This window comes from Hylobates moloch, unplaced genomic scaffold (genome assembly GCF_009828535.3).
Source record: "Hylobates moloch isolate HMO894 unplaced genomic scaffold, HMol_V3 SCAFFOLD_3, whole genome shotgun sequence".
Lineage (NCBI taxonomy): Eukaryota > Metazoa > Chordata > Mammalia > Primates > Hylobatidae > Hylobates > Hylobates moloch.
Window position 1 is genome coordinate 30959774 of NW_026652278.1, and position 13265 is coordinate 30973038.

Consider the following 13265-nt stretch of genomic DNA (forward strand, 5'->3'; position numbering starts at 1 on the left):
AAAGCTTCCTCTTGTTTTGCTCAACTCATCCTTAAGCATCCTTTAGGTTTTAGCTTAGATGTCACTTCTTCAGGGAGTCTTTTGGATCTCCCCAGATTGGGTTAGGCACCTGTCTGAAGTCACCCTGATAAGTGGTGGAGCTGGGGTAGGACAGGAAGCAGCTTACTGCCTTCCTCTTTGATGGTTCTTCCTCATAAGTATCTGTTTCCTTGTCTATTTCCCCTCACCGCGCTCCGAGCCTCTTAAGGCAGGGCCTGAGTCCAGCATCCCAGTATATATAACAGAGTGCCTGGCACACACTTGTTGAAAGAACAACGGAATGTTTTCTAGTTCATTTCCACAGTGTTATTGTAGAGGCTTGACAATGCATGGTTGGCCTTCATCTGTCTTGTAAATGTTAAGACCCAAAAGCTCCATTCTCCGTCCTTGCAGTGCTCTCGTGGTACTGAAATGGGTGTGGGGTGGGGGTGGGTGAAATTGGAAAAACAAGGAAGAGGGTCTCTGCCCCAGTAAGACCAGTTCTCTGGCCCCAGTAAGACACCTACTCTCATCATAACCCCCTCAAAGTCTCCCTCGTCCTATGAGTTACTTGGAGAGTTATGCTCATTCAAGCCATGGACACCCACCAGCAGTCAGCTGCTTCTTCCCCCATGCTGCCCTCACCTCTCAGACTTGTTGGCAATAAGGAGGAAAGGAGGGAACGGGTCAGTCCCGCCATGTCCCCTGGAAGGGGCCTGCAGATGGCTGCCCCTCTCACACCACATCCAGACCTGCCCCTGCAGGCTTCCCCCTTCTCCTGAGCAGCAAATCACCCCACCCTAGCCTCCCCACCACCTACCCCCTTGCACCCTGCCGCTGCCTCAGTGCCTGGCAGGCTAGGTTGAGTCACTTGTAGCTTGCATTCTTCTTCTGGTCAGGCCAGTTTGGCAAATCTCTCAGGCTCCCCGGCCCCGCTGAAGCCTGTGGGACTCCCCCCCAGGGCCCCCAGCACCCCCAGATGAGGCAAAGCAGACACCTGGGAGGAAGCCACAGGACTTTCTGGAGGAGATATTACAGATGGCATGGCAGATCTCTCTCCTCCCTAATTCTAGGGCTAGGGTCTCTGCCCTAGGCCCAGGAGTCCTTCTCTTTCCAGAAACAGCGTCAGCCTGGTGTCTTGCAGAACCACCTAAGCAGAGGATCTTGCTATTCTGCATTCTCTGGGGCAAGAACTTCACCCTGATACTGTGTCCTTGTAGGCTAAAGTCAGACGAGGATACCTCCCCCAGCCCCCAGTCTCCAGGGAGAAAAGGGAAAGGGCATGAGGGCCCCAGACAGGGCCTGCTGCACTGCTCCGTTGGAGAGTTCAGTAAAAGGCTGCAGGGGAAGGAGTGTGGACCTCTCAGCAAAGGCCCCTCACGTGGCTAGGTCTCACAGAAGGGACGGGACATAAGAGCCCCCTCATAGGAGCTGACACCCCCTCTCCCTTGCTTATGATGTCCTAGGACCTCCACCCCAGCCCCCAGCCCCAGCCAAATCCCCTGCCACTATCCAGGATAGAAAACCAGAAAGGAATGAATATATGAGGACCCAGGTGATCACAGGTTCCAAGAACTCTGTCTGGGTGCAGCCCTCATCCTGCCTGCCAGGCTAGTGCCTTCTCCCCCAGCACAGTGCCTCCTCACACTGGGTGTTGGGCTGTTTTGCTGCCCACCAGCCCTGGAGAGGCAGGAGCTGGGCAGTCCAGGCAAGGAGGATATACCTGATACCTCCCTCCACTGCCAGGAGTTGCTAGGGTGGGTGGGCTGGCCTCTGTGTCACCCAGTGGGTGCCACCAGTTCTGAATTTCCCTTCTATCTGGATCCTGCCCCTGGGCCCTGGATTAGGAGGTGGAATTGAGATGTCATGTGAGAGGAGCTGGAAGCCGGGGCAAGGACTCCAAAGGAGATGAGGAGGGCCTGCGCTCCTCACCTGTCCGGGCCCCTCTTCCTAAGGCAAAAGGGGTTTTTGGTGAGAGGAGGGTAGAAGAGGGATGAAGTGGCAGGGAGAGGGTCTTTACCCACTGCCTCATCTCCCCAGACTGCTCCTCGCTCCTACCCCCTTGATCTTAGAGGAATTCAGGACCAGTGAGGGAGAGCCTGTCCCTGCAAGGTCATTTCTTCATGACTGAAGAGCCACCAGCTGTGTGATCCCACTCTCTGGCACCTCCTCCACTCTCGACAACAATCCTGGGGGCCTCCCTCCATCCTGGCTTCTAAGTGGCTAAGTACAACCCACTCCCTCTGCCAGGGCCCCGGGCTTCCTGCTCTACTACTCCAGGCAGCCAGAAATGAGCACACAACCCAGGCACTTCTGCAAAGATGTTTAATGCACTTAGATTACAGAGAGGAAGAGGGGGCAAGAAGGAAACGACATCTAAGTGAGTCACCCAAAAATTCTTACAAAAGTCCCAGGCTGGCTGCAGCCCCAGGAACCGAGTCGCCACTGACATTAAAAACTAATATAAATTTTTACAAAAATCTGCTTGTTGCAGCATTCAGGTACTTGTACAAAAGGAGGGGTCTCCCTACAGGGCTCCTGACTTGTAACAGGGACCCAGGCACCTCACCTGGCATGGACGTCCTAGAAGCCAGAGAGGGAAGACCAGATACAAAAATACAGTAAAGGAAATTCTCTACTGGTCAGCCCCATAGGGGCACCGACCTTCAGGTTTTCTCCCTGCTTGCAACTCAATCCGAAACCCCAGTCCCAAGACCCTGTGTCTATTTTTAAAAATGCTCTAGCCCTTTTAGACTCTCCCCTCGGCTTCTCCAGTCCCTGCCTTGGAGCACTGCCCTTGGAAGAGAAAGATACGGGCAGGAAGAGGCACCAGCTCCCCAGACAGGCCTGAGACCTCGCACAAGCCTCCCAAACCCCTCTCAGAATTGCAGCTGAGTCTGCAGTCCTCCTGCAGCCCACACTGGGCCAGCAGAGCCACAGGAGCCTGCCTTATATAGCAGGCAAACAGCAAAGGGAAAGGCCCTTCTCAGAAGCTCTAGCACCGGGGACCTGGAGGGGTAGGTAGGACTAGGCAAGTCTCCAAGCAGCTTACAGAAGAGGCAGATTTAGGGAGGCAGGCCCGTTACCTCCTCCACCCACTACAAGGTCAGGGGCTCCCACAGAGCTGCAGGGAGGGAAAGAAAGGGTACATTCACCAAGCATCCTGTGCCAGAAGCTGTGCTGGACAGGGTCCAAGGTCAGCTTGGCTTGATCCTCTTTAAGGGTCCTCTCTCACCAGCCAGCAGCCCAAGAAACCTCTGGGAGGCACCAATGCCCATAGGAAAGGAGGCCTGGTCAGAGATGTGTGATGCCCTGTCCTGCCCTCAGAGCCAGGGAGATGGAGCCTGGCCCCTGCAGGATCTTGGATGAGCGTGAGTCTCCTGACATATTGCGGGTACGATGGGGCCACAGGCTTCATGTGCTCATCATCTCGGGGCTCACCCACTTCCTCCTGCCTTACCCTGCTCCCCCAGAACAGGGCCACCATGCTGGCTGGTGTCTACCTCCAGTCTACAAAGACCCTCCAGGCCTGGGGCAAGTTGCTGACCAGGTGCTTCACAAACTAATGACAAAGCTTAGCTCAGAAAATGCCCCATCCCCACCCAACCAATGATGGAGGCACCCAGCAGATGGAAGCAGGGTGAACTGCAGCAGGGAGCCCTCAGGCAGGTCCCGAGCAAGAGAGAGTTCAGGGAGAGGCTGGTCATGGTGGCAAGGAATGGAGGCGAACTGATGGCACCTCTCTGCCTGTGAAATGTCTGAAACAAGAGCTTCACAGGCAGGGCTGCTGTGGTGGGGGAAGGCCAGTAGGGCTCCCTCTGGTAAGTCCTCAGGGCAGTAGAGGCACAGCTGCTGACATCAGGTCCCGAGTGGCTTGCCTCTTGGCTGGGGGGACCTGGAGCCAGTCTCTCCCAAATACTCCAGGCTGATATGCCTTGTAACTCTGAGCTTGATGGAATTAACCAGATAGCCCTAGGGATGTGTAGAGGAGGCCAGGCCTAGTGGCTCCATGGAGGTCCAACTCCTGCTTCCTGGAGAACCCAGCTGGTGCCCTCATACCCTGGGGGCAGCTCTTTGGCTGGATCTCTCATCAGCGGAGTCCTGCACCCTGTGGGCACTCCTGTGGCATCCCCAGTGGTGCCTGTGTGTGCAGCAGAGGCAGATGGGAGCAATGAGGAGCCCTGCATGGTCATGACTTTGCTTTGAAGAGGTGTAAAGAGTGATCTTGAAGTATTGTAACAGTCCCGTCCCTAGAGTTGGGGGTAAGAAGGCAAGAAAGGGGCTTGCTGGTTCCAGGTCAGGAGTGGGAGATAACCCGAGAGGAACTCCAAAACCATGGGCTAGAGATAGGCTGGCTTCTGGAAGGCGAACTGTGAGATCTGCAGTACAGGGGTTGAGGGGCTGAGGACCACAAGAGGCCAGGATGCCAGAAAGGAGACGGGATGAGGAGTGGAGAATGAAAGATAGGGCAAGAATGGATACAGGGAGGATGGGAGAGCGGCAGAGAGCAGTGTTAGCAAAACCAAAGTGAAAGAGATGTTAAGAGGTGGATTTTTCAGTTTTAGTAAGGCAGCCCTACAGCCTGAAGGCTGGGAGGCCCAGGGACTGAGGAAATGGGACAGGACCGGTTACAGAGCTGGAGACCCAGGCCCTGAGTGACAGTGGGGATGGTGTGTGACATGCTGAACCTCACCCTCTCCCAGGTAGGCCTGGTTGAGTGGAAAAGGCCTAGAAGATGAGGCTGGGGTCACCAAGTCTTTGAGACCCATTCACTTGGAAACCAGTAGCACCCCTCCCTGGCCCCAGCTAAACTAGGCTCAAAGCTGCACAAGGGAGTGTCTCTACTCTCCCCCTGCCCCGGGCTCCATCAGGCCCAGCTGGGAAGAAAAGCCTCTCTGTGCAGCCGGCTCCTCCAGGGCTCTGGGCTGGCAGGCGAACACCAAGCACCTTCTCTGGTGGCAGCCCAGGGAGAGATACAGCCCTAGGCCTCTGTCACAGAATGCGAAAGCTCAACGGGGAATGAAGTTCTGTTTAAAAAACATTATATACATGGCTTCTGGACATCTTTGCAGAGCAATAAAATACCATCCGGTTTCTACAAAATAAAATAAGGAAGAAGAAAACCAAACATGATCAGAGGAATTGTTCTGCGGCCAGAGGAGCTTGAGTAGCAAAGGCTTCCAGAGATGAGCTGGGAAGTGCATCCACTCGCTCTGCACCTGGCTGTCCGCCTCCCTCCTGCTGGGCTGTGCGGCAGGTGGTAGGTGAGAAAGAGGGCTGTCTCCACCTAGGGGCACAGCCAGGGTCCAGAGTCAAACCTCAAACCAGAATCTGTGCGGGCTGCAGGCAGGGAGGGTCCGCATTTGCCCACTCACTGGCCCGATGGGTCACAAGGCTTAGCCAGTGGCGGGGTGCGGCTGAGCTGGAGGTGAGGTGGGGGGCCTGTGGCCTGTGCATGGCACCCCACTGGGCTGCGGGGTGGCGCTGCGCAGTCTTCCTCATACTTGTCCTTTTATTTATGGGGATCTCGTTGACACAACTGTTACACTGGAAGTCACTGGGGAGCAGCTGGGCTCCCTGCTGGCCCCTGCAGGGCCCAGCCCAGGCTAGTGTAGCGGACTGTCGAACACTACGTCAGGCAGGATGGAGACCTTCAGCTTCTTTTCAGGCCAGCTGTACTCTTTGGGAAGTTTGAACTGTGGAGGGAGCAAGCACAGACCAGGAGTGTGAGTGGTTAGCAGAATACACCGTGCTCTTTCCAGAGATTGCCCAGGCCTGTCCCCGGGGAGCTAGGGATAGGACAGGCCACGGGATGCCTGGCTTCATTCTCAAATGCCAGACCCAGGTGGCAGACTGGGCTCAAACAGCTGGAGTTGGTGACCCCTTCTTTCCCCACGGCCTGCCAATAATGAGCCAGGTTGGAGGAGGGCGTTTTCTCCTCCTTTCTCCACTACGCTGACCTCCCTCTTGCTCACTTCCTTGGTTCTGCCTCTGGCCACAGGCACGTAAGGAATCTGCTCCCTGAGGCCCTGGGGCTGGAGGATGAGGGCTGGGGGAGGGTCTGGAGGCTGTGGGGAAGTGGCCTGAGCTCTGTCACTGCCATGGCCTCTCTTTCAGAGGCTAGTGCAGGAAGAACCCTGGAACCTGTCCTCTCTAGCCTTGGCCAAAGGCTCCAAAGGGAAGGAGGCCCCAGTTCGGCCCCAAAGTCAGAACCACACTTGCAGCCTTGGTGGGAGCAGAAGAGTGGGACAAGTGTGGTTTGAGGTGATCCCTTGGGCCTGAGAGGGGCCAATCCCCACCCTGCTCCCGGTGTTCATTTGCACCACTTCCCAGGGTTACCAGCCTCAGAGTGGTCCCAGTGGTGGCCAAGGAGAGCCAAACGTCTCCCACCCCATCCCAGGATACACTGATTTGCCTACAGTTCTGTTTCTCCCATTCACCTGGGAGTTTCTGGTAGGGGAAGGGGAAGGGGCCGATGCCTCGTATTCCCTCTTTACTGTAGAACTTTGCATGCAGTCTGGCACACAGATGGAGCTCAATAAATGCTCACTGCCTGGGACTGATACTGGAACTTAGACACAGGGTCTGTCTTTTCTTTTCTTTTTCTTTTGAGACGGAGTTTCGCTCTTGTTGCCCAGGCTGGAGTGCAATGGCGCGATCTCGGCTCACCGCAACTTTTGCTTCCTGGGTTCAAGCGATTCTCGTGCCTCAGCCTCCCGAGTAGCTGAGATTACAGGCATGCATCACCAAGCCCGGCTAATTATTGTATTATTAGTAGAGATGGGTTTCTCCATGTTGGTCAGGCTGGTCTCGAATTCCCAACCTCAGGTGATCCACCTGCCTCAGCCTCCCAAAGCGCTGGGATTACAGACATGAGCCACCGCGCCCGGCACAGGGTCTGTCTTTTCTAACTTGGCTAGGCCGGAAGTCAGGGCAGGGTAGAAAGGAGAGAACAGTGTTCTCAGCCTGCCTCGGGCTGCGGCTGGAGGCAGACAAGCCTGACCCTTCCTGGCTGCCTCCCTCTTCGCTCCCTCTGCTGGGGGACTGTCTCTGCCAGGACCAAAGTGGCGAGTGAGGCAGGGTGTGGGGACAGCCTCTGGACAGAAAAGGAAAAAAAGGAAAAAGTCATTTTTAGTGACCTACTTTCCTCTGCTCCCCCCCAGGCTTCTGTCCCTCTTGCCTGGACTGTCCCCCTCCTACCCCCAAGCTCAAAGCAGCAGCCTGGCACAGCGCCATCCCAGTGCGACAGGCCTCTCCGGAAGCGCTTCTGGGCAGCTGGCTCTGGTCTGACTGAATGGGGAGCTGGGACTCAGGGACCAGTGACTTGTGGGGGTTGATTGGCTGGCATGGACTGGGTGCTTGATGGCTTTGGAATATATAAATGAACAAATTTCTCAAGCTGCATCCCAGAGGACAGAGGAGACCCTGCTCTACTGGGGTGACCCTGGCTCTGGGGAGTTTCTGTCCAACTGGAGACCTGGACTGGACAGTCCCGCCCTGTGCACTCCCCTCAGCTTCCTGAACATCAGAGGCCTGTGTCCTGGCTGTTGCAGCCTAGGGAGCCCTGGAAGCTGGAAGCTCCAGCCCTGGCTGGAACCTAGCTCCTGCCTGGCCTCCCTCTTGGTAGAAAGCCTGGCCCCTGGGAGGCGAAGGAGTTCTCCCCCAAGCACATTTCCCAGCAGACAGGGCAAGGGAAGGGTCTGTCTCTGCCACAGGCAGGGCAGGGCCCAGAAGAGCTCTCCAGAGGCCCGGCCAGCCTGCTAATGTTCACTAACCCATGGGGCACTGAGGCCAGGAAAGCTCCCATCCCACTGGGGTGCTGGGGGCAGGAGCGGGGGAGGGGAAGGGACTTTCCAGGATGAGGTAAGTCCCTGCAAATAAGGATGCCGGGAACAAGGGAGAAAAAACAAAGGGGATTATGGACTCCATTCCTCTACCCCAGAGGAGTAGCTAGAGAAGGCACAGCCACAGCTAGCCTGCCAGCTCCTCCCGCTCTGAGCCAGGGCTGGAAGAGGGAGACTAAGAGGGACAGCTCATGGCTGGAGGACGAAGAAGGGAGAGTGGCTCCTGGGTGGCCCGAGGCGAGGGCAGGAGTCCCTTGCTGCCCACCAGAACTCCCCAGTGGAATGTTCTCTGGCAACAGACATGGGCGTTCTGTTCAGAACCTGCCAGGGAACAGCAGGGGCTGGGGAGAACTCGTACTAGCCTGAAGGCCCTGGCTTCCTCTTCAATGAGGCTCTCAGGAGCTGGCAATTCAGACGATTTGCTGGGTGTCCTTACAAGAGCTGGGGGTAGGGCAGGGGATGGTGAGGGTGCATACAAACAGAAGAGAAATCTACAGTCTCCTCTCCAGCCTATCCCTGCACCTTGGGGAGGAGTCCACAGATGCAGCCACACAGATACATGCAAGCACACACGCACCACAGGTACACACACACACATGCACGCACGCACACACATGGTCCCAGAGACAGGATCCATTGTCAGGGAAAGTCAAACAAGCTTACTTCCTCTGGAGAAGTCAAATCTTCTAAATCCTCCAACATTTTCTCTACAAACTCTTCGGTCAACAGAATCTGTGAAGGCACAAGGCAGGCTTTTATTATTATTTTTAAATGTATGATCTTTTTGCCAACCACCAAGCTTTATATCTCTCTTCTGACCAGGGAGGAGAGATGAGCTCACTGTGATCTGTTCAAGAGGCAGAGGGAAGTGTTTGAGGCCTGTCCCCAACTGTCATTCCCCCCACACCCTCACCTCCCTGCAATATCAGACTGAGGCACAGAAGGAAAGGGGTCAGGGGACAATGGGGAGGGGAGGGAGGACATTGGGAGAGCTGGGAATGCTGCTCCCAGAAGGGAGATGAACACTGGTGGAGCTGGTAAAAAGGAATCTCAGGAAGAAAAAGGAACAAAAAAGAAAAGTTAAAACAAAAAAAATTAAATTAAAGCTGCTGCCCAGTCAGGCTCTAGTGTCCCCCTCTGCCCCCTCACCATAGCAGGACAAAAGGAATCTGTTTGGATTTGGAATACAAGCCCTATCTGGAATCTGGAAGTGCCCTGGAAGGTACATCCAAGAATGTCTGAGCTGGAGAATCTGGAGATTGTGGACCAATGTCTCATTTTACAGATGACAAAGGGACTCCCAACTTCCATTCCCATTCACAGTAGCCACATCCTCCCAGGCTGGAAGCTCCCAAGCCCCTGCCCTGCTGTGCTCGATCAGCCACTGAGTTCCTCCAGCCTTCTTTGAGGTTCCTCTTCTCTAGGTCACCTCCCAGCATTCCACGTTGCTGTTCTAGTCTGACACCTCATTGCCTCTCGCTTTGATGCTGAGTCTGGCCCCACTATTTGGCTGGCACAACCACCAACTTCATCTGCTAAAGAAGTTTTCACAGTCAATACCAACGTCCAAGGGCTCTCAGGGCCTCTAAAACCAGGCCTTCCTCAATCTGCTGGGCCATTTTTCCCCACCCACCCCTCTGGTCAGGCTGCTAGGCAGAGCCAGGCCAAGCTGATCCCAGGTCTGCACCCCACCATGCCTTGGGTGAGGGTGTCTTTCCGCTTCCAACTCTGACCCCTTCCTTCACCCCTCCCCTTCCCTGTCCTTGTCCCCAGGGCTTCCCAGCCTCCCTCCACTGCAGACCCTTCTGTACCCCCAGGCCACAGCTCTACCTGTCTCCTCCTGCACACCTTGAGCACCCAGGTAGGGCACAAAGGAAGAAAGATAATGGGGTGAAGATCCAGGTGAGGGGCTCCTCTGAGGGGAAACCCCTCTCTGTGAGGAGGAGAATTGAGAACTTGAAAAAATACCCACCAGGTTTCCCCTGGGAATTGTCAGCTGCCAAGAACAAAAGCTTCCACACTGTGAGATAACAAGGAAGGTGAGCACACAGGACGGCTCGGGAGCTCACAGGACGGAGGTCTCCAAAGCAAGAAGTGGATGGGGTGGAGGAAGGAGTGAGAAGTAAGAACACTACCCCCAAGTGAGCAGAAAAGCCGCCATCATACCGGGCGTGCTAACTGCTCATCTCCCTGTCTCCTTACAGTGGAGGCAACAGGCACAGGCGGGTTATGTAACTTGCTCAGTGTCACACGGCTTGTGAGTGGCTAAGACCATATCCTGGTCATGTCTGGACTCTCAATTTAGTGCCTGCAGTACTGCTCCCGAATGCTGAACTCTCACCCGCAGGACACTGACTTATCCATTCATCCTTCCAGGGACACAGGCATAAAGGCAGCCCATTTCCCACCAGGACAAGCACCCTCTCTTGGCTGGCAGAGAGACAAGAGACCCAGCCTTCCCAGGCTCCAAGCCCATAGCAGGAACAAAATAACTCTGACCACTGGTCCACATCTCCTCACCAAACTCTCTGTTCTAGGAGCTAGGGCCCCGACCAAGGACAGAGACAAGGCTTAGAGACAGAGCAGGAGAGGCAAAGTTGGCAAAGTCCGGGGAGCTGCACCCCTATAGTTCTTCCTAATTCCCCAAAGTGGGACTGGCCGACTCTGCCTACAGACTCCAGCCATACACGTACTCCCTCTCACCTAAGCCCTTGCTCCTCCTACTCTCTTATCCCAGGGGTGTCCTCCCCAAAAGTTCAGTTTCCCCACCAGTTATCACCAGTCTGCTCAAGCAGTACAAAAGTTACATTCATATTTTTGGCATTTCCGGGGCTCGTTGCCATCTCTGCAAATGCTAGCACAAACACAAGCATACCTAAAACCCAATTATATTACAATGGCTCCAGTCTGGGCCAGGCTGGGCTAATTTCTAACTCACAAATAACTTGGAGGGAGGGGCTTTCTGCCAGATCAGTAAATAGATGTGGGACTATAACAAGTGCTGCGGGACGGCCGGGCGCGGTGGCTCACGCTTGTAATCCCAGCACTTTGGGAGGCCGAGGCGGGCGGATCACGAGGTCAGGAGATCGAGACCACAGTGAAACCCCGTCTCTACTAAAAATACAAAAAATTAGCCGGGCGTGGTGGCGGGCGCCCTTAGTCTCAGCTACTCGGAGAGGCTGAGGCAGGAGAATGGTGTGAACCTGGGAGGCGGAGCTTGCAGTGAGCCGAGACTGCACCACTGCACTCCAGCCTGGGAGATAGAGCAAGACTCTGTCTCAAAGAAAAAAAAAAAAAGTGCTGCGGGTGAGATGGGATGGAGGGAAGACAGGAAGAGGGGCGAGGGTTCACAGGGACCGTGGCCACCCAGTGAGACACCAGAGTTATTCTTCAAGGAAACGTAATGCCACTAACACTGAGTTCAGTTCTAAGCTGGTTCCCCTGACAAAAGTCTGGAACTGGTGCTAGGGAGAGGGTGAGTTATGGTGGCTTTTAGTAGAGCAATGACCATGCGCGGCACCATCTGTGTTGGACTTATTTTGGACTCGGTTGGGGGAGGGGATGGCCAGATCAAAAATGAGGACAAACCCTAGCTGCTCCTCCATTTTTGCTTTTGGTGATTTGCTGGTTCCTGCTGGAAACTTCACGTTATTTTAAAAGAATTAAAGGGGAAAAATTATACATGAGATTTACATGATATTGAGTGACATTCTCTGCAAAGAAACACGACAGACTGTCATAGCTCCAGGCACCTAATTTAATTTCCTTTGGGAGTTAAACCTTAGAAGGTTGGATTGAACAAACAGGCCCTGTTCTTTGTATATTTCAGACCTGGAGCTGAGAATGTTAACAGATCTTATCAACAGGACACTGGAGATAGACAGCTAAGATGGGGCAGCTCCTGTGAGCTCTCCCAAGTAACAGACTCGCCCTTGTGATGCAACTGTGGGAAAAGCCTGTGCAGTTCTGGGGCTTGGCACTCCTGAGGCTCACTGGGTCCCTACAGAGCTGCTTGGCTCTGTCACGAATAATAATGGGAATGGTGATGATAAAAATGACAGTAAAAATGGCCAATAGCAGAAGCAGTACCTCCACCATGTGCTAGGTGCTGTGCTAAGAGCTTGATCAGTGTCATTTCATTGAATCCTTATGGCAGTTCTGCTAGGGAGGTGACTATCATCCCCACTTTGCCCAAGGGTAGGTACCCAGAGGAGACAAGGCTCTAGACTTTTCTTTTTATTTTTTAGACGGAATCTCTTGCTCTATCGCCCAGGCTGGAGTGCAGTGGCACAATCTTGGCTCATTGCAACCTCCGCCTCCTGGGTTCAAGCAATTCTCCTGCCTTAGCCTCCCGAGTAGCTGGGATTACAGGTGACTATCACCACGTCCGGCTAATTTTTGTATTTTTAGTAGAGACGGGGTTTTGCCATGTTGGCCAGGCTGGTCTTGAACTCCTGACCTCAAATGATCCATCCCTTGGCCTCCCAAAGTGCTGGGATTACAGGCATGAGCCACCACGCCTGGCTCAAGGCTCTGGACTTTAGAGGAACAGCTATCTGATCTCATGGTGATAGAGGATGCTCTTTTCCTGTCTGGGGAAGACACCCCAACTGTAGAAGCCTATAGAGATGGGGATGACTTCTCTGTCTTCTGATGAGGGAAGTGAAGGTAGCTTTGGTTTTTACCAATGACCTGGAAAATCAGCAGTCCCAGCCTCCACCAGCCACACATTTCCTGGCCACCTGCTCAACTTAAGAGGGCTGGAAGCCTTAGAGTCACAGACACTGCTAAAAAACCAGACTGGCCAATGAAAAGGAAGGCAAACCAATGCCCAGAGATGGTTCCCAAGTGGGGACAGTGGGGCAAATTCCCAGGCCAGCCTAGTGAATACATACATCTTGACAGTTCTCTAGCCCAGAAAGTAGCAGTAGAAATAATACTGATAACAGCACTCACTGATATTTGCACTTACCAAGAGCCAGGCAGAAAACACTTATGTTTGTACACAAACAGCCCTCAGAGGAAGGAGACCCTCTAATAAGAGAGGAAGACCCTCCACCAATCTGAGCAACACACTCCCTTGGGAAGCTTCTGAAAATATGGGGATGCTAGGCCCCATTCACACTTCCTGAATCAGAATACTCTGGGGCAAGGCCAAGGCCCATGCTTTTTTTTTTTTTTTTTTTTTTTGAGACGGAGTTTTGCTCTTGTTTTCCAGGCTGGAGTGCGATGGCACGATCTCAGCTCACTGCAACCTCCGCCTCCCGGGTTCAAGCAATTCTCCTGCCTCAGTCTCTCGGGTAGCTGGGATTACAGGCATGCGCCACCATGCCCGGCTAATTTTTTGTATTTTTAGTAGAGACGGGGTTTTACCGTGTTAGCCAGGATGGTCTCGATCTTCTG

General features: G+C 54.2%; 1 protein-coding gene across 3 annotated transcripts in view; it reads right to left on the reverse strand.

Moving 5' to 3' along the window:
• Positions 1 to 2329: 2329 nt before the first annotated feature.
• The window catches only part of SUFU (SUFU negative regulator of hedgehog signaling), a 131345-nt gene continuing 120409 nt past the window's right edge, over positions 2330 to 13265 (reverse strand). For 2 of the 3 annotated variants that reach the window (XM_032179107.2, XM_032179109.2), the window contains exons 13-14: positions 8526 to 8594; positions 2330 to 5714 (exon numbers count right to left, since the gene is read on the reverse strand). In XM_032179107.2, the coding sequence (XP_032034998.2) occupies positions 5625 to 5714; positions 8526 to 8594 (159 nt within the window). In that variant the 3' untranslated portion in view covers positions 2330 to 5624. Of the gene's footprint in view, positions 5715 to 6988; positions 7115 to 8525; positions 8595 to 13265 lie in introns of all 3 variants that reach the window. The other variant, XM_032179117.2, reaches the window with a different exon arrangement.